Genomic DNA, 22,141 nt, shown 5'->3' with positions numbered 1-22,141 from the left:
GTGTTTCCTTTATGGCCTTTCCCTGATCCGAACTTCTTTAGTTCTTCATGACTTGTTCATTTACTGTCACTCTGTAAGCCAGAGGTCTTGTCCGACTCTGCACTGCCTTCCTGGTTTTCAGAGCAACGGCTGAGCAGCTGACACATAGGTGGCAGCCAGCAAACACGTGCTGATGAGTGAATGAATGAGTGAGGATCCGGACAGCAAATGTAGCACAAAGGCTGTCCGTGCTGGAAATCGAACACAGATGTGAAATCTGGAAAGAACTCACCAATCTTGTTCCACTCAAGTCTCAACCTTTCTAATACTTTTTTATTTTAAAAATAGGAGCTCTAAGAAATTACAAGGTTTGTACATTCATCCTTCATTAGATTTTCTTCCCCTGCTCCCCACCAGCCACCTCCCGATGAAGCATCAGTGTGTCCAAAATAGAGGCAAGGATGAATTCATGGGGGAAAAAAAAAGCAAAAGCAAAAGAAGTTGGATGATGCTCAAGAGAGACACTGGGAGCTGAATAACGGACTTGGCTCTAGTGCACTTTCCTCGGCATCAAGTGTTTCATAGATAAAACTCCAGGCTAAAAGAGAAGGACGCTCTGGTAAGAAAAGCCAACCTGTCACCCTGCTGGACAATATTTGTATTTCTGTCCTGGATGCTCCCAGCCTGGGGACGTGCCTCCCAGGGATGCAGTGAAGGAGTGCAGGTACCAGGCACCGGAAGGTCCCTCACGCACGGAAAGAGGGAGAAGACAGGAGTAATATCGCTGTCTGCATCCCAGCAATATCCTTTCTGGATAGCATCTAATGAAATCTTGCTTCTCAGCATGCCAGCCAACTTATTATGACAGGTAATAAGGACTGTGACAGTCTCTATCGCACCAGCATAATGAAATCTATCCTTAGCACGAGGTCTCCACAAATGATTAGGAAAACAGCATCAGAAGTTATCTGCTTGATGCTACACGCTCTGCTAATAAACTCAGGAGGAGAAAAACACTCCAACAGATAGGGATCTCCAGCCAGATAAGGCGAGCCACTGGGTCCTTTATTTGAGATCAAAGACCTGGAGGGGCTGGCTGGGGGTGGGGGTGCCACCGATGGAGGAGGAGGTGTCGGCTGCTCATCCCAGTGAGGGGACCAGCACCTGCATCAGTGGTCAAGGTGGGTCCTGCCTGGAAGGGCTGGGCTGCCCTCCCAAGGATGGGGGACACAGGGCTTCAGGAATGAAACCCACTGAGAAATATACACAGGGACCCCAAGCTCCATGGTTCTGAAGGATGGGTCCCCAGATTCATCTAGACAGAGACAGGAAGACCAAGGCTGCTGATTAAGGATGCTAACTTTCTTGGTCCCCAAACCACCCAGATGCCATGGGGATATACCTTCTGAACTTCTTGGTCCCCTCCACCCATCCCCTTCTCCTTCCCTCTGGTTTCTGTCCTTTGTCCTTCCTACCATCTTTTTTCTCCTTACTCCTCTCCTTTGCTTTCTTCTTTTTGTGTTCCCTGTCTCTCTCTTTCTCCCTCTCTTGTCCTTGGTTCATGAGATCATGCTACATATATTGCCCCAAAACTTGATTTGCTCACTTAATAACACATCATGTAAATCTGATGAGATGGCTTCTATAAACCGAATTTCTTCCTCCCAATGTGGTCACGCTGCTCTGTGGTATGGATGCCCCACAGTTCACACAGCCTCGCCCTCGGATGGGCATTGGATTTAATCTTGTTACCTATGCCCACACAGCAGGATCCAAGTCAAACCAAACCAAAACTGGTTCCTGTATTTCTTACAGGTATACTCCCAGAACAGAAGGTTGCAGGGTCAAATAGACCTTTAGTTCTCAAGGATGCTGTCAGGTCACTTAGCCCCAGAGATAAAGCAATTCACGCCCCATTTTAATAACCTACAGGCGTGTCCTTTTCCCTACAATCTCACCAGCATCAACTGTTAGAGCTTTTCCTTTGATTTTTGCAGCTTAGAACATAATCAAAGTTAGCTGAGGAGAAACTAGAGCACACGAGGAATCTTTCCACACCAAGAAGAAGAAGTCATTCCTGAGCGTGTGAGAAAAGGCTCGGGAGAGCAACCAGCCACCCACACTCCAGGTCCCCAGTGCATTGCCTGCCTCCTCCCAGGCCCCCAGCCCCAGCCCAGCTCACCTTCTGCAGGAGGTCAATTTCCTGCTGCTTGGCGTTGAGGATGGCCAGGGCTTGTTCATGCTCCAACTCTAGCTGCTGCCGCCGTTCTGCAGCCTCTCGCATGTGCTGGGGAGGCAGGGGGAGGCACACAGGTCAGGTCAATCCAGCGCCCTGCAGGGAGCTGTGTCCTGGGTTCCTCCACAGCCAGCCGGCTCCCGGGTCTGACTCACTGCCTGCATCCCCGGCTTCTCCCCAGGGCGGCAGGATCAGCCGGGGAAATCCTCACACCCACAAGCCTTCTTCCCCTGTTTGCACATTTTCTGTTTTACGTGCCAAGAGCACGTGAGCGGAGCTGCAGGTTCCTGTGTGGAGGTGAATCTCTCTTCTCTCTGTTTGAAAAAATCGTCTCTTTCTCCGCCCCTGCCGCCACCCCCAGGTCTTCTGCAAATACCAGCCAAGATGCATGGCTCTTTCCCTATATAGGGCTACTGTTTCAAGCTTCTTACTACCATGTAACGAATGTCACCCACCATAACCATAGCAGTGAGGTAATGTAACTGGCCCCATTCTACAGATGGGAAAACTGACACACAGTTTTCCTTGTTTGACACACACAGTAAGCAGCCATTAGGCATTCAAATCTGACACTTCTGTGGAGCCTCCGAATCTCAGGCTTTGGTCCTGTATGATCACTCTGGTGCTCAGCCCCCCATGAGTCCAAATGTCCCTCCATTGGTCCCTCTGCAAACGCCCTGCCAAGGCAGGGGGTCCCAGGGCTGGGTCGTTTCTCTAACCAGAGCATCTTCTCCCCGCTCTGATGACCTCTTGTCACCCAAAGTCATCCCCCAGGAGAAGCCATCAGTGGGCATCAGAGGACACGAGGACCTCCTTACCCGTAACAATGACCACCTGTGAACCCTGGTGGGGAGGAACCATAAGAAATGACACCATGCAGAAAAAAGGCACAGGTGGGACCAACTTTCACACAGGCAGAATCTCGTGGAAGATTTCATGGGAAACCATTTGAATTTAGCTTCTTTCTTCACCTTCCTTCCCCTTCCCCGTCTCCTCCTCTCGCCTTCATTTCTCCCGCCTTTCCTTCCTTCTTTCCTCTTTCTCTTTTTATAAGGAGATTGATGTGGCTCAGCAGTAAAGAATCTGCCTGCCAAGGCAGGAGATGCACGTTCGATCCCTGGGTCGGGAGGATCCCCTGGAGGAGGGCATGGCCACCCACTCCTGTATGCTTGCCTGGAGAATCCCATGGACAGAGGAGCCTGAGGGGCTAGCGTCCATGGGGTGGTAAAAGAGTCAGACACGACTTAGCGACTCAACAGCAATAACAACAACGAATGCAAAGGAGATTTAGCAGCCAACATTTTAAAAATTGGGATCCTTCACAGAAAAGTCCAGATTCCTTCAGAAAAGGGAAGATTTAGCTCCACATCTCACCTGCAGGAGCTGGCAGAGGCTGGTCCCTGAGCACACACCTCCTGCTTATCTGCTGTCCCTGCAGACCCAGCCTGTCCTTCCGGTGGCCTGACAGCTGAGGGTGTGCTTGTGTTATACAGATGGGAGACATCGCAACATAATGGGGCTGTGCTGTGTTTAGTTGTTCAGTCGTGTCCAACTCTGTGATCCCATCCATGGCCTGTAGCCCGCCAGGCTCCTCTGTCCATAAGGGTTCTCCAGGCAAGAACACTGGAGTGGATTGCCATGCCCTCCTCCAGGGGATCTTCCCAACCCAGGGATTGAACCCAGGTCTCCCACACTGCAGGCTGATTCTTTACCATCTGAGCCACCAGGGAAGCCTGATACAATGGGGAGGGGACCCTAATGTACTTTCCTCCTTGGCTTGAATTTGTTGGTGATCATTATTATTTATTACTTTAAAATTTTACTGTTTTAATTCTTTTACTTATTTTTATCCCCTAGCCTGGGGAAGGGGGCACAGAGAGATAAGGGCAGAGAGGCAAATTCTATGCTTTTCACCATTTTTCCCAAGTCCATTCCACCTGCTACCACCAAAAGCTCTTTTCTTCCAGGAACGATCTTGTCACTCAGCCAGTTTAAACTGTGAATGGGGAAGTTCTGGGGGTTCACGTCCCAAAGTTTTGTGGTTCATTTGTATTAAGAAATGAAGTCTTCCTGCCTTCCATGTTGCACACATTACACGTGTGGTGACATCATATGCTGACTTTGTCTTCCATTTTGGGCTAAACAACCTTACAGGCTCTCTGCTGTCTTAGTTTGATGGAAAGCTGCAATTACAGTAAGTCCCCTGAAATGTCAAAGTTGCCAATGTGTCCCTGTGTGCCACCTGTTATATTGGACGACTGTACTTTTCAAGTTATTGTACTGTAAGATTAAAAATGTTTTCTTTAATTTTTGTTTGCTTTTTAAATGTATTATTGTATGTTAAGTATCATAGACCTATTACAGTATAGTACTATATAGCTGATGGTGTTAGTTGGGTACCTAGGCTAACTTTGTTGGACTTATGAACAAATTGGACTTAAAAACATGCTCTCAGAACAGAACTTGTTCGTATATTTAAGGGAGTTACTATAGTCAACCCTTCAGCAGAGGAGTGGTGGTTTCACTGTTGCTATGGAAACTCGGGATCCTGGGAAGATAGAACCCCCCAAATATGAACAAAATTCTCTGAAATGTGGAAATGGGCATGCCTGTTGATGACTATAGCCTGCCTGGGCTGGGGCTGGAATGCGTCATTCGTGTCTATTTGTGGACAGGAGGAGAATCAGCACATATCCACCTTTTTGCATGCACTCCAGTCTCCAGCCTTCCTGGTCTCACCAAGTCTCGCCTTCCTTATTTGCCTTGTAGACCCCCAAGAGCCAATGTTGACCATGGCTCTCCTGGCCCTGCGGAGTTCTCTGATTACCAATTTGGGTCCAGAAATTGCTAATGATCTCTAATGACATGCTTGAACCCCACTGTCCACTATCAAGCCACTGATTCCCAAACCAGCAGTACAAGGTACCAGGCATTTTCAGAACACTGAGAAAGACTAACCACCAGAGCCTCTAAAGACGTAAGGAATTCTCTGCGCTTCCAAGAAGCTTTAGAAATTCTTCCACAAACACTGCTCACTGACTCAGAGGCATATTACTTTTGCCTGGCATCGGGTTTCTTCTTAAAAGCATCAGAGTTCATTAGCATTTATTCTCTACCAACATTCATGGGATTGTCAAGAGGGTTGATGGGACTGTGTGTGTTAGGCTTTTCATTCTAGAGAGGAACATTTCTTTCCATTCCTTCACTCACTTTCTTCTATGTATTTATTCATTCAACCAACGTTTATTGGGCAACTATCATGTGCCAAGAAACTAGGCCTACGGAACAACAGGCTTCTGCCTTCATGAATGGGCATCCTAATTGGGAGAGTGGCTAAGAAAGGGCTTATGCAACCCAACAGTAGACATGTCAATAGTAACAAGAAGTGTTAGGCTGAACCACTTAAGTTGACATTGAAGCATCTTTGACTTAGAAGACTGTCTATTCACATAGCCTAATCCTGTGAGGAAATGTCAGTCCAATACTGTAGAGAAAATTCACTCACTCATTCATTCATTTAACAATTACCAAGTATCTGTCATGTGCTAATTGCCACTCTAAGTTCTGAAGGTGATAACAATGAAAACAAACACAAAATCAGCTCTCTTGGAGCTTACACTCTGGAGGGAGAGACAGACTCTATTCACATACATTAAACAATATGAAGTGTGTCAGGCAGTCCTAAGTGTTACAGAGAAAAATATGGCCTGAGATGGGAGGGCGGGTATGGAGTTGCAAGCATTGCAGAGGCTGGTAGCATTCAATGAACTGGCTGGAGCCTCACGGAGAAGAAGCAGAGAACGTGGCAGGTGATGGAGCTCTGCCCTCGTGGAGGCTGTGGTTGGAAGTGCCCTGGCGCAGGAACATCATGGCACAAGGACATCGCCCATTCACCGTCCATTCCCACTGAGATGAGGCACTGAGCCAAGCTTCTAACAGGACTGTGGGGCTGTGAGGACTGCACTGAGCCCCCAGGAAGCTTCCAGAATGTTCCCTGCTCCATCACTGCTCACTGGTTTGGACAAAGTCCCACAGCAAGGAAAGGAAGACTTTCTTCTCCGCCACTTCAAGGGGGAATGTCTTTCCAGAGAGTGACTGATGACTTCCTACTTGGTCTTGTCAGCCTAAACTGAGCAGATGTCCACAAGGAGGCCAACCCCTGGCAGCCCACAGCCTGAGGGGTCTCTGCACCCAGGAGGTGGGTCATGCGCCTTTTCTGCTCAGAAGCCCCCAGGGGTCCTCATTGCCCAGAGTAAGACTGTGGTGCTGCCGTGGTGGGGGGGCTGCGAGACCTGCTCCTTCCTCTCTGATGTCACTGTTGTCCGTCTCACCTGCTCTGCTCCACATGCCTTGATTTTCTTACTCTTTCCAAGGGCCAGGCACCCCAGGGCCTTTGCACATGCTGTTTTCTCTGCCAGTCATACGCTCCCCCCACCTGATATTGGAAGAGCTTGTTCTCTCAAAGTCCAGTCTTTGCCCAAATGCCACCTTCTCAGAGAAGCCATATTTAAAATGGTAACCACCCCAGAGCATCCTTACTCTCCTCCCTGCTTTATTTCACCCCAGAGTACTTATCGCCATCCAATGTATTTTGCATTTATGAGCCCACTATGCTTCTCCTTCCTAGGATGTCTCAGGCTGTGGTCCTTGCCCCTGGACGGGTACTCAGTAAACAAGCCGTCCTTTGTGATCTGCCCCTGTGACTCCTCAGAGCTCAGCTCTGCCCACTCACCCATCCTGTGCCTGTCACACTGGCCTCCACCAAGTTCCCGGAACTTTCCAAACATTCCCCAGCATGTGCTTGCAGAGATAGTGATGATGGAGGTGTGCTTCCAGAACTTCAGGTCAGAAGAAGGGCGGGGTGCCGTGATCAAGAAGCAGACTGCCTGGGTTCAAATCCCAGCTCTGTTGCCTTCAGCTACTGACTTAACCTCCCTGGGCTTCATTTTCTTTTTCTGGATTAACTATTTATTAGCATTTGGATCAATTTTTAGATGGCTGTGCTGTGCTTAGTCCCTCAGTTGTGTCCAACACTTTGTGACTGACCCCCATGGACTGTAGCCCGTCAGGCCCCTCAGTCCATGGGGATTCTTCAGGCAAGAATACTGGAGTGGGTTGCCATGCCCTCCCCCAGGGGATCTTCCCAACCCAGGGATCAAATCCAGGTCTCCGACACTGCAGGCGGATTCTTTACCATCTAAGACACGAGGGAAGCCCAAGAACACTAGAGTGGGTAGCCTATCCCTTCTCCAGGGGAAATTCCTGACCCAGAAATCAAATCAGGGTCTCCTGCCTTGCAGGCAGATTCTTTACCAGCTGAGCTACCAGGGAAGCCCTTTTAGATAGTTAATTAACAATTAAATAACTAATGTTTATTAGTTAATTATGAATGACCACCTGCTTTGAAGAGGGGTTTTGAATATTACATGAGTTAGGATAGTACCTGGAATCTATTAAGCCTGTTATCTTTTACTCTGAATATAAGAAAACCCCTTCTCATCAACCTTGGTTATCATGACACAGGATACTGCAATACCGTATATTATGTAACAAAGTGTCATGTAAAGCATCCTGTGATACAGTGTTGTGTGATGGAGCGTCGTACAATGGGGTATGCTATAACACATCATCATTACATAATACACTATCGTGTAATTTAACATCATGTCATTAACCATAATGTGATGCTGCTTGAATATAAAACTCAAGGTGCAATGGCAAATGGGATTGTTAAATTTCTCTTTCTGATGTTTCATTGTTAGCGTATAGGAATGCAAGGGATTTCTGTGTATTAATTTGGTATCCTGCCAACGTTACTACATTCACTGATTAGCTCTGATAATTTTCCGGTGGCATCTCCAGGGTTTTCTAGGTACAGTATCATGTCATCTGCAAACAGTGAGAGTTTTACTTTTTTTCCAATCTGGATTCCCTTTATTTCTTTTTTTGTCTCTGACTGCTGTGGCTAGGACTTCCAAAAGCTATGTTGAATAATAGTAGCAAGAGTGGGCACCCTTGTCTAAAACTGGCACTGATGAACTTATTTGCAGGGCAGGAATAGAGATGCAGACATAGAGAGCAGACTTGCGGACCCAGTGGGGGAAGAAGAGGGCGGAACAAACAGAGTAGCTTTGAAACATATATGCTGCTGCTGCTAAGTCGCTCAGTCGTGTCCGACTCTGTGCGACCTCATGGACTGCAGCCCACCAGGCTCCTCCATCCATGGGATTTTCCAGGCAAGAGTACTGGAGTGGGGTGCCACTGCCTTCTCCAAACATATATGCTGCCATGTGTAAAATAGCTAGCTAATGGGAAGTTGCTATATAACCCAGGGAGCTCAATGGGGTACTCTGTGACAACCTAGGGAGAAGGCGATGGCACCCCACTCCAGTACTCTTGCCTGGAGAACCCCATGGATGGAGGAGCCTGGTGGGCTGCAGTCCATGGGGTCGCTAGGAGTCGGACACGACTGAGCGACAGTGAGATGGGGTGAGAACGCGGGGGAGGTTCAAAAGGGAGGGGACATATGTACACTTATGGCTGATTCACGTTGTTGTATGGCAGAAGCCAATACAATATTGTAAAGCAATTATCCTCCAATTAAAAATAAATTAAAAAAAAAACTCAAGGTGGTGGGGGGTAGGGGTAGAATACATTCTATGACCAAGGACTCTACCAGCAAGGCAATAAGTGATCAAGATGATGGTACTGGTAAGATGATGGTGTTAAAGAAAATGCATACCATTTAGTAAGCACTTACTAATACTGTGTACCAGGCACTCTCTCAACTAACACTGAGAGCTGGGCATTGTGATTATGTTTACAATAAGCCAGAGATTCATGATGCTAGTGGTAAAGAATCTGCCTGCTGGTGGAGACAACACAAGAGACCTGGGTTCGATCCCTGGATAGGGAAGATCTCCTAGAGGAGGAAATGGCAACCCACTCCAGTATTCTTGCCCAGAAAATCCCATGGAGAGAGGAGCCTGGTAGGCTGCCTATGGGGCCTGCAGTCTGTGGGGCCACAAAGAATCTGACACGACTGAGCCATGGAGCACACACGTAGCACAGACTCGGGGAAGCTGAGTGCCTTGCTGAAGGCCCCACCAGAGCCTGGAAGCCATCCCAAAACGACAAACCTCAGAGCCAGAGTCCGCCTAACCACTGACCCTTTGCTGGCCTGAGGCCACTTCTCCATGGCCATCTTCAGTGTGAAACTCTACCAGGGACAGATCCGCATTTTCAGACTCCAGAACAAGCCGATCTGGTTCGGATGAACAATTATGCAGCTGTTTAATGATACTATTGTTCCAGCTAATTTTTGCGCTTCTGTTTATTTTGGAAGCGGGCACTGCCAAATACAGCCTGCGTAATCTTTATTTAGCTTCGGGAAGGAAGTTATTAGTGGAAGGAGGAAACCATTTGCCTTAAAGGATTCATTAGAAACATTAACTGAATATAAAATTCTTCCCGGTGTGCTGCCACAGGCTTGGGAGTCACTGGAGGATAGAGGGGCCACAGACACCTTAGTGGGCTTCTTGCGTAGAGGCGAAAGGGGAACAGGAGTGTGTAGGTCAGATGGATGGAAACAGCTGAGGTGGAAATAGCTGTTAAGGTTTTCAGACTGATGGACCAAGTCAACATGAAGTGGTTGTCAGAAAAGCAAAATGTATAAAAATATAAGCCCTTCTGGGTATTACTGATCAGAGTTCTTGGCCTTCCTTAATCAATAGAAATTGACAAGGGGCCAGACAAGAAATTCAGGCAGGGCTTTATTGGGGCCCCTGCTGCAGCAAGCAGGGAGCGAAAACAAGTAACAGGTTTCCCTCTTGCTTGCTCCCTGAGGGCATGAGAGCTGGTTCTTTATGTGAGGGTAGGGGTGTGTCCAGGAGTCAGGCTGGGGGAGTGACAGGTGGTCTGCCCACCCCTCTAGTGGTGTTCAGGGCAGGGGGCATGCGCAGTACCCTGCTTTTGCTCCCAGCACCCTGTTTTTGCTCCCAGCTCTTCAGCAGTGGCAATTGGAGTTTTGGTCTTTTTGTACCTTTTTGTCCATAATTTGCCCCAACTGCACATGCGATTATTTTTAGTCCCTGACAATTTCTTTGTATTTTATTGCCCGAGGAAGCACTGTCCAGGCGCAAGCACTACAGCAAAGGGTCCCAGGTCCCAGCCTGTCTCAGGGGACATCGTGTTTGAGGTTAACTATAATAAGCATCACAGCTGGGGGATCTTCCCTCATCCTACCTGTCCCTTCAAAGCCACGTTCCCCTCCAGCTGCTGCCCACATATCTGTTTCCTTTTCCAGCAAACTGCTTAGTGTTGTCTGCACTCACTGTCTCCACGACCTCACTCCCCACTCACCCTTCGAGCTTCTTTTCCCCGGCTCGCATCCTATCGCTCAGCTATCAGCCTCCTGCCAAGCTGACCAAGGAGATCCCTACTGTCCAAGCCAGAGGTCACTTTTCTGCCTGATGGAATCATCTCTCAGTAGCACGTGACACCAGGGTCCACCTCCTCATGAAACACCCGCTCTGCTCCTGGCCCAGGAACCCCCACATTGGCCCAATGTCCCCTCTTCTCTGCTCTTCCTCTCCGATTCTGTCTGATCTCTGAAACCTGGAGCAGTCACTGCTCTATGGATGTTCTTTCCTTATGGGGTCTTATCTCACATTACAATTTGAACTCCAATTATACACTCACCTTCCCAAATAAAATCTTTATATCTACACTCATATCCAACTGCCTATTTCTCATCTCCATGTGGATGTACAGGAGGAAGCTCAAATTCAACCTGTCCAAAAACAGAGTTCTTGACTTTCTTTCTCCAACCACTTCCAGCCCCCACTTGCCCCATCTCAGCAATGATCCCACCAGCCATTCAGATCCTACAGCCAAAAAGCCAGGAGTCATTTTTGCTCCCCTATCCTCCTTGCTCCACATCCAAGTCTTTAGAAAATCTTCCATTTGCCCCAAAACTTCCTGGGTTGGCTCTTTTCTCCATCTCCACTTCCATCATCACCGGGCTGGACATTATCATGACTCCGCCAGATAATAACCAGACTTTGGAGTTGGTCTTCCTGCCGTCAGTCCTGCTCCCTGAAAGGTCTCCCAGAGCAGCCAGGGTGCTCCCTCCAAAACACAGGCATCTGTGATGGCTAATTCTGTGTCAACTCACCTGAGCTAAGGGATGCCCAGAGAGCTGGGAAAGCATGTCTTCTGGGTGAGTCTGGGAGGCTGTTTCTGGAAGAGATTAGCATTGGAATTGGGGAACTGAGTACAGCAGATGGTTCTCCCTGGTGTGAGAGGGTGCCATCCCTTATGCTGAGGACCAGACAGAATGAGAAGGCAGAGGAAGGAGGAATCACTCTCCATCTGTTTGAGCTAGGACGTCTATCTTCTCCCCTTGGACATCAGCTTCCTGCTTCTTGGGCTTTAGGGCTCAGATTAGGACTTACATCATCAGCGCCCAAATACTCAGGCCTTTGGACTTGGACTGAATGACACCACTGGCTTTCCCGGTTCTCCAGCTTGCAGGTGGCAGGGAGATCATGGGATTTCTTGGCCTCCACAACTGCCGAACCAATTCCTAGACTAAATCTCCTCTTGTATCTACATCTCTCTCTCTGTGTGTGTGTGTGTGTGTGTGTGTGTACATCCCACTGGTTTTGCTTTTCTGGAGAACCCTGACTACTACCCTGTCTTCTGCTTAAATTACTCAAGGGTTGTAATTGCACTTGGAGCAAAATTCAAACTCTGCCACTGCTGAAGGGTTCCTCTGTGATGGGGTCCACTTGTCTCCTAATCTCTTACTTCCCTCCTTCGCTGTTTAGCTATGCTGGCCTCTGATCAGCTCCACTCTTACGTCAAGATCGTACCCACCTCCACATGGGGAGCATATGCCATCCCACTGCCTGGAATGCTGGTCCTTGCAATCTTCACATGGCTGACCTGTCACAGCACTTATATCCACCAGAGATTAGTTTGTCTATTTTTATGTTTATTTCTTCTACATCTTCCCTCCTCCCTGCTTATCTGTGAGATCCACATGATTAGAGAACTCATCTCCATCTGCTGATACACCCCAGAGTCTAGAACAGTCTCCAGCACATAGTGGGATGGAATAAATGAAGCCTTTTATCCAGAACGTCTTCCCCATGGCTCCAACCCAATCTCAACTCTCTCTTCACTGTCATTTATGGTTGTTGTTGTTGTTTAGCCTCTAAGTTGTGCCTGACTCTTTGCAACTGTACGGACTGTAGACCACCAGGCTCCTCTGTCCATGGGATTTCCCAGACAAGAATACTGGAGCCAGTTGCCATTTCCTTCTCCAGGGGATCTTCCCAACCCAGGGACAGAACACGTGTCTCCTGCATTGGCAGGTTGATTCTTTACCACTGAGTCACCTGGGAAGCTCTTCACTTGTGGTATCTATCATTATTCTGCATATAGCAAAAGCATTGTCATTATTATCATTCTGCATATAACATATGCATTATTACTATCCCTATTCTGCATATAGATCATAGACTTTGTACTGTTCTGATTAATTTTGTGCAATTCTCACTTTCTCATTTGGACTCTAAATGTCTCTTCCATACCCATACTCCACAGGCAGTAGAAGCTTAATTCACATTTGCCAAATGGAATTCAATCAGTGCTTATGGATGGAAGAGTTGCCCTTTGGCTGTCAGGAAACTAAGTTTCCCCCTTTAGGGAGACTAGAGGAGAGAGAATTCTCCCCACTAGGGATCCCACATTTTAACTGAACTGTGAACCAGACACATAGACTAATTCTCCCAGAGGAAAGCCATGCTGGTGGGGTTAGTGTCTTCCATTTATCAAATGTTCTCTAGGAGATGAACTTTGAAGGCTGATAAAGAGTAGAGATAAATGGATGGTGAGAAAATGTTTAACCAACAATAGGAGAGTGATTGGTTTTGAAGTCTGAAATCTGTGGAGTTAAGTGAATGGTGGGAAAAAAAATTAACTCAGATGATAGATGGGCTTTGGAGCTGTGAGTTGAACATTAGTAACATCTATGAACCAGTGAAAGCAAAGAAACAGACAAGACTAAAGACCATACAAACATATTCAACATACTCATATGTCTTGGCATAAGGATATACTATTGATTCATCCCATACAGCACTGATTTTCCAAATACAGCCAGAAGATATGTCTATGTTGAAACACACACAGAAAACCACAGTGCTGCAAGGTTAATATTTTTGAGCTATTGATCAATATTTCTTTCTGTTACTCTCTTCCATTTCTGCTCCACTCCTCCCCCACCTCCCATCCAGAAGGCAGGTCCATTCTGTGCTTGCCGTCTCAGAGAGGATGGACAGAGTTGGGGCAGATAAAGGACTCTCCTGGGCTTTGGGGCAGGATGAAAGGAAATCACACCGACCAACTATGTGTGGCACCTACCTAAGACTACAGCTTCCCTCCACATCGGCAAAAACATTGCTTCATCAGAAGTCAAGAGATAAACTCACATGTGTATAGACACAGGTACATTCTGGAGAGAGGGCTTTGGTTCTTCTTTCTGGAATGTTCCAGAGATGTGAGACCCAAGAGAACTTACAGCTAGCAAGTGATTCCAGAAAATGAAGCTTTGAACTGCCTAGCTGAGATCTCTGCACTACACTGGGCTAATCCAGGGTTCATATGAATTCATACCACTCAACTATCAAATTCTTTAGTCCTCTAGTTAATTATACTGTCAGGTATATTTGAAAGGTACTAACAGAGTAGATCTTAAAAGTCTGCATCACACACACACAAAATTTGTACAGTGACAGATGTTAACTAGACTTATGGTGGTGAACATTTTGCAACTTAGACAAATATCAAATCATAATGTTGTACACCTGAAACTGACATGCTGTTCTATGTCAATTGTACTTCAAAAAATTCTTTGGTCTTATATTTTCCAATGATGTCATGTAACTGAGAATAGCACTGAAACATGTATATTACCATATGTGAAATAGATCGCCAGTCCAGGTTTGATGCATGAGACAAGGTGCTCAGGGCTGGTGCAATGGGATGACCCTGAGTAATGAGATGGGGAGGGAGGTGGGAGGGGGGTTCAGGATGGGGAACACATGTACACCCATGGCTGATTCATGTCAATGTATGGCAAAAACCACTACAATATTGTAAAGTAATTAGCCTCCAATTAAAATAAATTAATTTAAAAAATCATACTGTTATATGTCAATTATACTTCAAAAAATTCTTTGGTCTTATATTTTGCAATGATGTCATATAACTTTTGGAGAAGGCAATGGCAACCCATTCCAGTACTCTTGCCTGGAAAATCCCATGGACGGAGCCTGGAGAGCTACAATCCATGGGGTCACTAAGAGTCAGACATGACTGAGCAACTTCACTTTCACTTTTCACTTTCATGCATTGGAGAAGGAAATGGCACCCCACTCCAGGGTTCTTGCCTGGAGAATCCCAGGGACGGGGGAGCCTGGTGGGCTGCCGTCTATGGGGTCACACAGAGTCGGACACGACTGAAGCGACTTAGCAGCAGCAGCAGCAGCAGCATGTAACTTTAAGCCTTGTCTCCAAAATGATGGAAACAACTTTTAGACTGTGGCTTGTGAATTTTTAAAGCCTAAAGGTAAATAATAAGAACTGGACAGAAGGGTGAGAATCTCAGCATATGCATGCATGGGTGGGGACAAGATGGAATCCTTCAACCATTGATATGTAATCCCCAACCACAACTTAGGTGTAACCCTGGTGTGCTGGTCAATTGTCTTATTGCTGTGAAATCTATTTCTCCCCCTTCCCTGCTTTGCTCACAGAGAACTATACTTCCCAGACTGCTTTGCCCAGGCTTCTCAGCAACTGGCCAGTCAGAGGAACCAGAGGGTGGAAAGAAGACAGAGACCCTCTCTCTACTTCCTATATTGTCTCTGCAGTTGGTTCATTCTCCTCTAGGGGTCTAGCTCCAGCTGAGAGGCCCTCACCCATGGTTGTTGGGAACACCATCGCCCCTACTCTTTCTGTAGCCTTAGAGGTGGTATCTCCAAGTGCGTGTTTGACTTCTCACCTCTTCTGAAAGTAAGTGTTAGTCGCTCAGTCATCTCCAACTCTTTGTGACCCCATTTTCTGTAGTCTCCAGGCTCCTCTGCCCATGGAATTCTCCAGGCAAGAATACTGGAGTGGGTAACCATTCCCTTCTCCAAGACATCTTCCCAACAAAGGGATCGAACCTAGGTCTACTGCACTGCAGGCAGATTTTATAACACTGAGCAACCAGGGAAGCTCTTCTACTGCCTCTAACCAGTTCCCTGAATTCAAGTCCCTCCACCTAAAGACACCTAGATTGGGACTTCCCTGGTGGCCCAGTGATTAAAAATCCACCTTGCAATGCAGCAGATGCAGTTTTGATCCCTGGTTGGGGAAAAAAAAGATCCCACATGCCATGGAGCAACTAAGCCCATGAGTTACAACTACTGAATCCGCGTGCTACAACTGGAGAGTCCAGTGAGCCTCATCAAAAGATTCCACATGATACAACAAAGATCCCACATGCTGCAACTAAGATCTGATACAGCCAAATAAATACATAAACCTCAAAATACATTCATGTTTTTTTTTAAAAAAGACACCTAGATTGGTGTCTGCCTTTCGACTGAAATCTGGCTGAGAGACGGAAGGAAAAGGATGAAGCCAACTCCACATTGACATCACAAATGTCTAACATTCTTTCAACATGAGCATCTTAAGGGAATTAAGTAACTTTGGGGGGGAAATGCTCTATTTCTTTCACTTGAGCTTTAACAATTAGATTAAAATCAGTTTTATGGATATCCTGTGACAACTGGAAGGGGAAAAAAAAAAACAAAACAAAAAACCATTGAAATCTGAACTTTGCTGACACCCTGCTAAGCAGCAATGAATCTGTCCAGGAACATTTACAGCCTGAGAATGGCTTCATTTACTTTACCCACAATTTTATTGGTTTTAATATGGCTTAGTTAGTTTGCTTGAAACATTTCTACTGAAAAAATGGTTTTGATGCTTCTCCCCAACTGAGAAAATTGCTCCTTTCATTCTCAGTGTAGCTGAGCTTGGAATGAGCACTTTAATGAGTCTGTGTTGTCTCCTCTCCCAGAGGGTGGGGCACAGACATGCAATTCCGGGAGCTCTGAAGCCTGTGGCTTATGCATAATGGGTGGAGAAGTTCAAGGGTGACACTCCCTGGGCCCAGACCCCATCTTTTGTCTAGGAAATCTTACCAAAACACCAAAAGCTGAAAATCCAGTGGGTTGAGAACTTACTAGAAACAAGACAAGACACAAACACATTTCATTTTATTTCTGACACACACCCATCAGCTGAATACTCAAAACTTCAGAAATAATGTAAAATGGGAGCAAATGCATCCTTCTATCCCATTATTCACCCTCCCTTCACAGTTACCATAAAGATGTCCAATGGATGGATGGACAGATGGAAGGAAGAGTGGATGGATGGATAGATGGATGGACGGATGACTTAGACAACCATAGTCTTGCCCTTTCCTCTCATTGCCCAGGCTTGCCAATCAGTGCCTTGGCAAGCCACCGGGTGCCCTGGTGTTAGACTAACTTTCATGTCCCAAGAAATGTTTTAGGTCATTTCTGCCTTCCTGATTTGGATTATGAGGTTCTGTCTTCACTTAATGGTCTGATTTACTCCTAAATGTTCACTAATTCCCTTGTACCCCAAACCCAACTCAAACTTCACTTTCTCTAATTTGTCCCCAATTACTCTCATCCTTGGGGCTTCCCTCGTAGCTCAGTCAGCAAAGAATCTGCCTGCAACGCAGAAGTCCACCTGCAATCCAGGAGACCTAGGTTCAATTTCTGGGTCAGGAAGATCCCCTGGAGAAGGAAATGGCAACCACTCCAGTATTCTTGCCCAGGAAATCCCATGGACAGAAGAAACTGGCAGGCTACAGTCCATGGGGTTGCAAGGGTCGAACACGACTTAGCAACTAAACCACCAACCACCACCACTCTCACCTTACTGACTTCCTTCTCTGCAATGGACTTCTGATCATCTTCTCAGCCCAGACTGTATTACCTGTTCAAACGATAGCAGCATCCTGAATTATCCCAAGGACTTCATCTTTTCCCTACTCTCAGTTTCACATTTTGTGGGGAGCAACCTCAACCCCCGACTCCAAGGTCTGCATGTTATCTACACACTTCTGGGTACACAAGCCCAAAGGTTGACCAGCTGAACAAATTCTGAGACATTTACTGGAAATATTGGGAAAGATGGAAATATTTTCTTCTGTGGGGGTTAAACTGGTAGAATGCAAATCAGGAGATGTTGGGTACATGACTTGGTGAGAGCCTGCCTGTGCCTGATTGACACAGAAAAAATCTGTTACAAAAGATGAAGAGAGACTCTTCTCGATGATATCACATGCATATCTTGATTCAACCTTGCCTGAAGCCTAACTTCTCTCATATTTCCCACTTTATAAACCAATGATTTTTCTCTCTTAAAACCATGTGACATAGGTTTTCAGGAACCTTATCCCAAATTATCTTCACTAAGACATTTTCAACAGCACTTATGAGTACCACAAAGCTTACTTAGTTCTATAACATCTCATGCACTGAACCTTCATGACTTTTTAGTCCTGCTTCTCAAAATACAGAGACAGCTGGTGAATCATGACAGTTTTGGAGTCCTTTCAATTCCCTGTTTTGGAAAGAAGCAGCCAGAGAGTTAAAGGAGCTTTCCAGAATTAAAATGACGCCTTCTCGGCAAAAGAAAGAGTGTACACTGGGGTAGAGGGACATGGGGGTGGAAAGGGGGTGGAGTGAGGTGGGGTGGAGGCAGGATGCCTCTCTCCTAGGGCCAGGAAACAAAGTCCTAAGATCAGGTCACTGGCAGCAAATTTCGTTATTCAAGGAAATTAACCTTATTTTAACAAGGCTGAGACCCATGAGTCCAGGATCAGAACCAGACAAGGGGGCTTCTGTGAAACTCTGGGCCAGATGACAAGTTCAGAGGACTGAAACACACACTGGAACTTAGCCACCCTGGAAAAAGGTTTGGGTGGAGGGAGGGAGAGAACTCAGCAACTGAGAGTTTTCGTGGGAGCTCCTGATCCTGCACATGGGGCCACTGCAATTAAACCCTCCTAGGCTTCCCTGGGGCTTCCCTGATAACTCAGTTGGTAAAGAATCACCTGTATAAATTCCATAAGTATTCATGATCCTGACTGTTCCTGGGAGCATAAGGGGTCCGTGGGTCCTCAAGAAGAGTCTGAAAATCTCTGGTTTTCACACCAAGACAAACCCACACCAAATTCCTAATATTTGACTTCCATTTACATTTACAAATGTTTTCCCAATTCCAAGGGCACATGCCATGTTCCGTGAGACTATTTCACATCTGAAAAGTCTGAAGATCATGCACCCCAGCAAGAAATGCCTGTTTGAAATGCTCTGCCTGTGGCAGGATTTATTTTTAAAGCAGTGATATTTATAGCCTGATGTCAGCATTAACACGAGCACTTAAGTAGCCTACAAATGTCAAGATGCCGCTTTCCCAGGAAAGCTCGGATGTGACATGGAGTGAACGAGCGTGAAGCAAATTGAATCATCTCCTCCACATTAGATCAAAGGGGGATCTGTCTTCTGCTTTGGCTCCTGCCCTGCCTGGGCAAAGAAATTAAGGAAAAAGTCATTTCCCTTAACAGGAGTTAACAGCAATACTTTTAATGTCACGTTCACGGGATCCGGTGTGCCTGGTGGAAATAATGAAGCATTTCTGTGCCCACAATTTCCTTTTACGAGACACCTGGTGAGAACACAGCATTTACTGAGTTCATGTCTTCAAAAACAAGAAAAGAGGCTTTTAAAGCTGTTCGTTTTCCATGCCATATGACTTCCTGTCCTGTCTGTGGAAAGCAGAGTCATTCATAATGAGAATTAGCATGAAAAAGAGCCATGGAAGCTGATACATATTTTAGAAAAAGTATCTGTGTTTCTTAATGGTTATTTTAAAACTTTATTTATTTTTGGCTGAGCTGGGTCTTCAAAGAGGCGAGCCTGGACTACTCTTTAGTTGCGGCCACTCTAGAGCACGGGCTTAAGAGTTGTGGTGCATGAGCTCAGCTGCCCTGAGGCATGTGGGATCTTAGATCCTGGACCAGGATCGAAGCCATGTCCCCTGCATTGGCAGGTAGATTCTTAACCACTGAGCCACAAGGGAAGTATCTCTTAGTTTTTTAAACTGGAAAAATTTAGGAAGTCAGGAGCCCCTTTAACAATGGAGTTCTCCTGATTCCTGATTTGTCCTTAACGCCACCGGACAAGCTTCTCTCTTGCTCATCTGACCCTGATGCATTCTGAAAACACAGGGACAGTAACACTCAGAGCTATTAATAAAGATCATCTTTCTGAAACACGATTCTCATCACACCGCAGTGGTCCCAGATTGCCTAGCCTGGGGATTAAGACCAGACAGGTACAGGATATATGGTCACCCAGACCTGCACTCAAATGTCATTTTACCACTTATAAGCTGTGTGCTCTGGGGTGAGGTGTGTACCTCTCTGAGCCTCTGTTTCCTTATTTATCGAGTGAAGGAAAACAACCCCAAACTTCCCAAGGTCATTGCAAAGATCAGATGAAATATGAGATTCAAAGTCAACTGCACAGTAATTACCTTTAAAGCAATTATGGGTATTTGCCATTTTATTTGTTTTCTATTTGTTCCCTCTCCTATTCATCATTCTATTTCATGTTTCCGCCTTCTTTTCAATGATTTGAATGTGTATTAGTATTCCATGTCATATATTTCTTGGGTGTTTGACTATATATTTTTATATGCCTTTTAGTGGTTGTTCCAGGTGTCTTAATATATGTATTTAATTAAAATAATCTATTCAGAATCAAATTTTGCCACACCAAGCGAAATGTAGAAACATTACCACCATCTTAGTATCTCCTTTCAGTGTTATGATTGTCCTAAGGATTATTACATCTACATACATTGAAAACCTTCAGGATTATTAATATAATCATTCTTGAACTGTCATACATATATTAAAGAACCTAAGAGGAGAAAAATAGCCTATTCTATCTAGCTAGCTCCTTACCATTTCTGTTTCTCTCATTCACCCAATATTTATTAAACACCAACTATGTGACAATTGCTAGCAATACAATATAGACAACAGAAATGGTCCTGGCTTGTGTGGCGCTCACCTTCTACTGGGAATGATTCGTGTTTATCAAATAAGGATATAAAAATGAAACCTTGTGACAAGTGCCATGAAGGAGACATGCTGAATGCTGAGATTTTTCCATCACTACCAGATGAGCCCTGGCAGCTTCCCTGGGGAGGGAAAAGATGAGTCGATTTTTTGAGGATGCATAGGAGTTGGTTAGAAGACGGAAAGGGAAAGCATTCTGTGCAGAGGGAGTGGTGTGTGCAAAGGCCCTGTGGCAGAAGGGATCAAAGTGAGGTCAAGGATGAAGGAGGGCTGATATGATTGGCCTGGGGAGAGTGAAATGCAGAATACTGAAGGGCAATCAAGGGGGTCAGCAAGGACCAGACCACCTTGAAGGAATGCCATCCTCATTTTCAGAGCCATGGGCAGCCATGCAAGGATGCAAGGATCGGCATCAGAGAATAGCATGACTGCATTTGCGTTTGCAAAGACTGTGGTGTGAAGAAAAGATCAGAGGGGAGCCTGAACAGACAGGACGAGGCAGGAAGTTTAGGACATGCATGTTATAACCTGAGCAAGAGAGTGGCTGTGTGGTCTCAGGCAGTGGTAGTAGAAATGAGGAGAAGTAAATTGGCTTGGTGGGGGAGGGGGGGAATGGGTATTTGGATGACTTGCTTGAAATCAATAGGATTTTTCATGAATTGCATGACCAGGATGAAGAAGGAACTGCACATCTCCAGATGGAGCAGCTGGATCGATGGTGAAACCAGGAAACAGAATCCGATTGGGCTTCTTATCTCAAGATCTGTGGATTTGTGTTGAAATGAAGTTTACTCCTGGACACGTGCTTTCATTCATCCCAAAACAATTACTGGACACTTACTCTGTGCATGTGTACATGCTAAGTCACTTCAGTCATGTCCAACTCTTTGTGACCCTATGGACTGTAGCCCACCAGGCCCCTCTGTCCATGGGGTTCTCCAGGCAAAATACTGGAGTGGGTTGCCGTGCCCTCCTCCAGGGGACCTTCCCGACACAAGGATCAAGCCACGTCTCTTATGTCCCCTGCATCAGCAGGCAGGTTCTTTACTACTAGTGCCACCTGGGAAGGCCCTACTTACTCTGTGCCTGATGCTTAATGCTTGGAATAGAATAACAAACAAGTCAAAGATCATCTCTGTTCTTAAGAAGCTTACATTCTGCTGGGGAGGGGTATGCAGAAAATAAACAGGGAATCTGGCAAATAAATAAGGATTTCAGAGAAGGATAGAAGAGGATGAGAAAGCAAGGTGGTGTGTAGGCGAGACAGGCAACAGCGGAAACTCTATTCGAGTCAGACGGGGCGAAGGCATTTTCGCTGAGACCTGTATGATGACCAGAAGCCGGTCAAGCAGCGTTTCGGGGAAAGCTCATGGAAGCAGGAACCAGCTCGGTATGTGTCCACTGGCTGCACCAACCCCTGGGGCAGGGTTGGCGAGATGTGAAGGAAAGGGCAGATATGCAACAAATGAGGTGGTGGCCCCGTGTGGGTTCAGTTCTGCCTCCCAAATGGATGTATTGAAGCCCTTATTTGACAGATGTGACTGATTTTTAAATGATCACATGAATGACCCATTTCTGGTGAACATCATGGCTGTTTATCCCAGTATGGCTAATGCTACAATAAAGATCGCGGGGCACATTATGGGAGCTTTATGTCTTATGCGGACTCCCGGAAG

General features: G+C 46.1%; 1 protein-coding gene across 1 annotated transcript in view; it reads right to left on the bottom strand.

The window, feature by feature from the left end:
- RIMBP2 (RIMS binding protein 2) overlaps nucleotides 1–22,141 on the bottom strand; it is a 130,032-nt gene that overhangs the window by 83,390 nt on the left and 24,501 nt on the right. The window contains exon 3 of the mRNA XM_040251596.1: nucleotides 2,162–2,266. Coding sequence (XP_040107530.1) covers nucleotides 2,162–2,263 — 102 coding nt within the window. The 5' untranslated portion in view covers nucleotides 2,264–2,266. The remainder of the gene's footprint in view (nucleotides 1–2,161; nucleotides 2,267–22,141) is intronic.

This window comes from Oryx dammah, unplaced genomic scaffold, assembly GCF_014754425.2.
Source record: "Oryx dammah isolate SB20612 unplaced genomic scaffold, SCBI_Odam_1.1 HiC_scaffold_12, whole genome shotgun sequence".
NCBI lineage: Eukaryota > Metazoa > Chordata > Mammalia > Artiodactyla > Bovidae > Oryx > Oryx dammah.
Note: the sequence above shows the minus strand (reverse complement) of the source record. Positions and strands in the feature narration are given on the sequence as shown.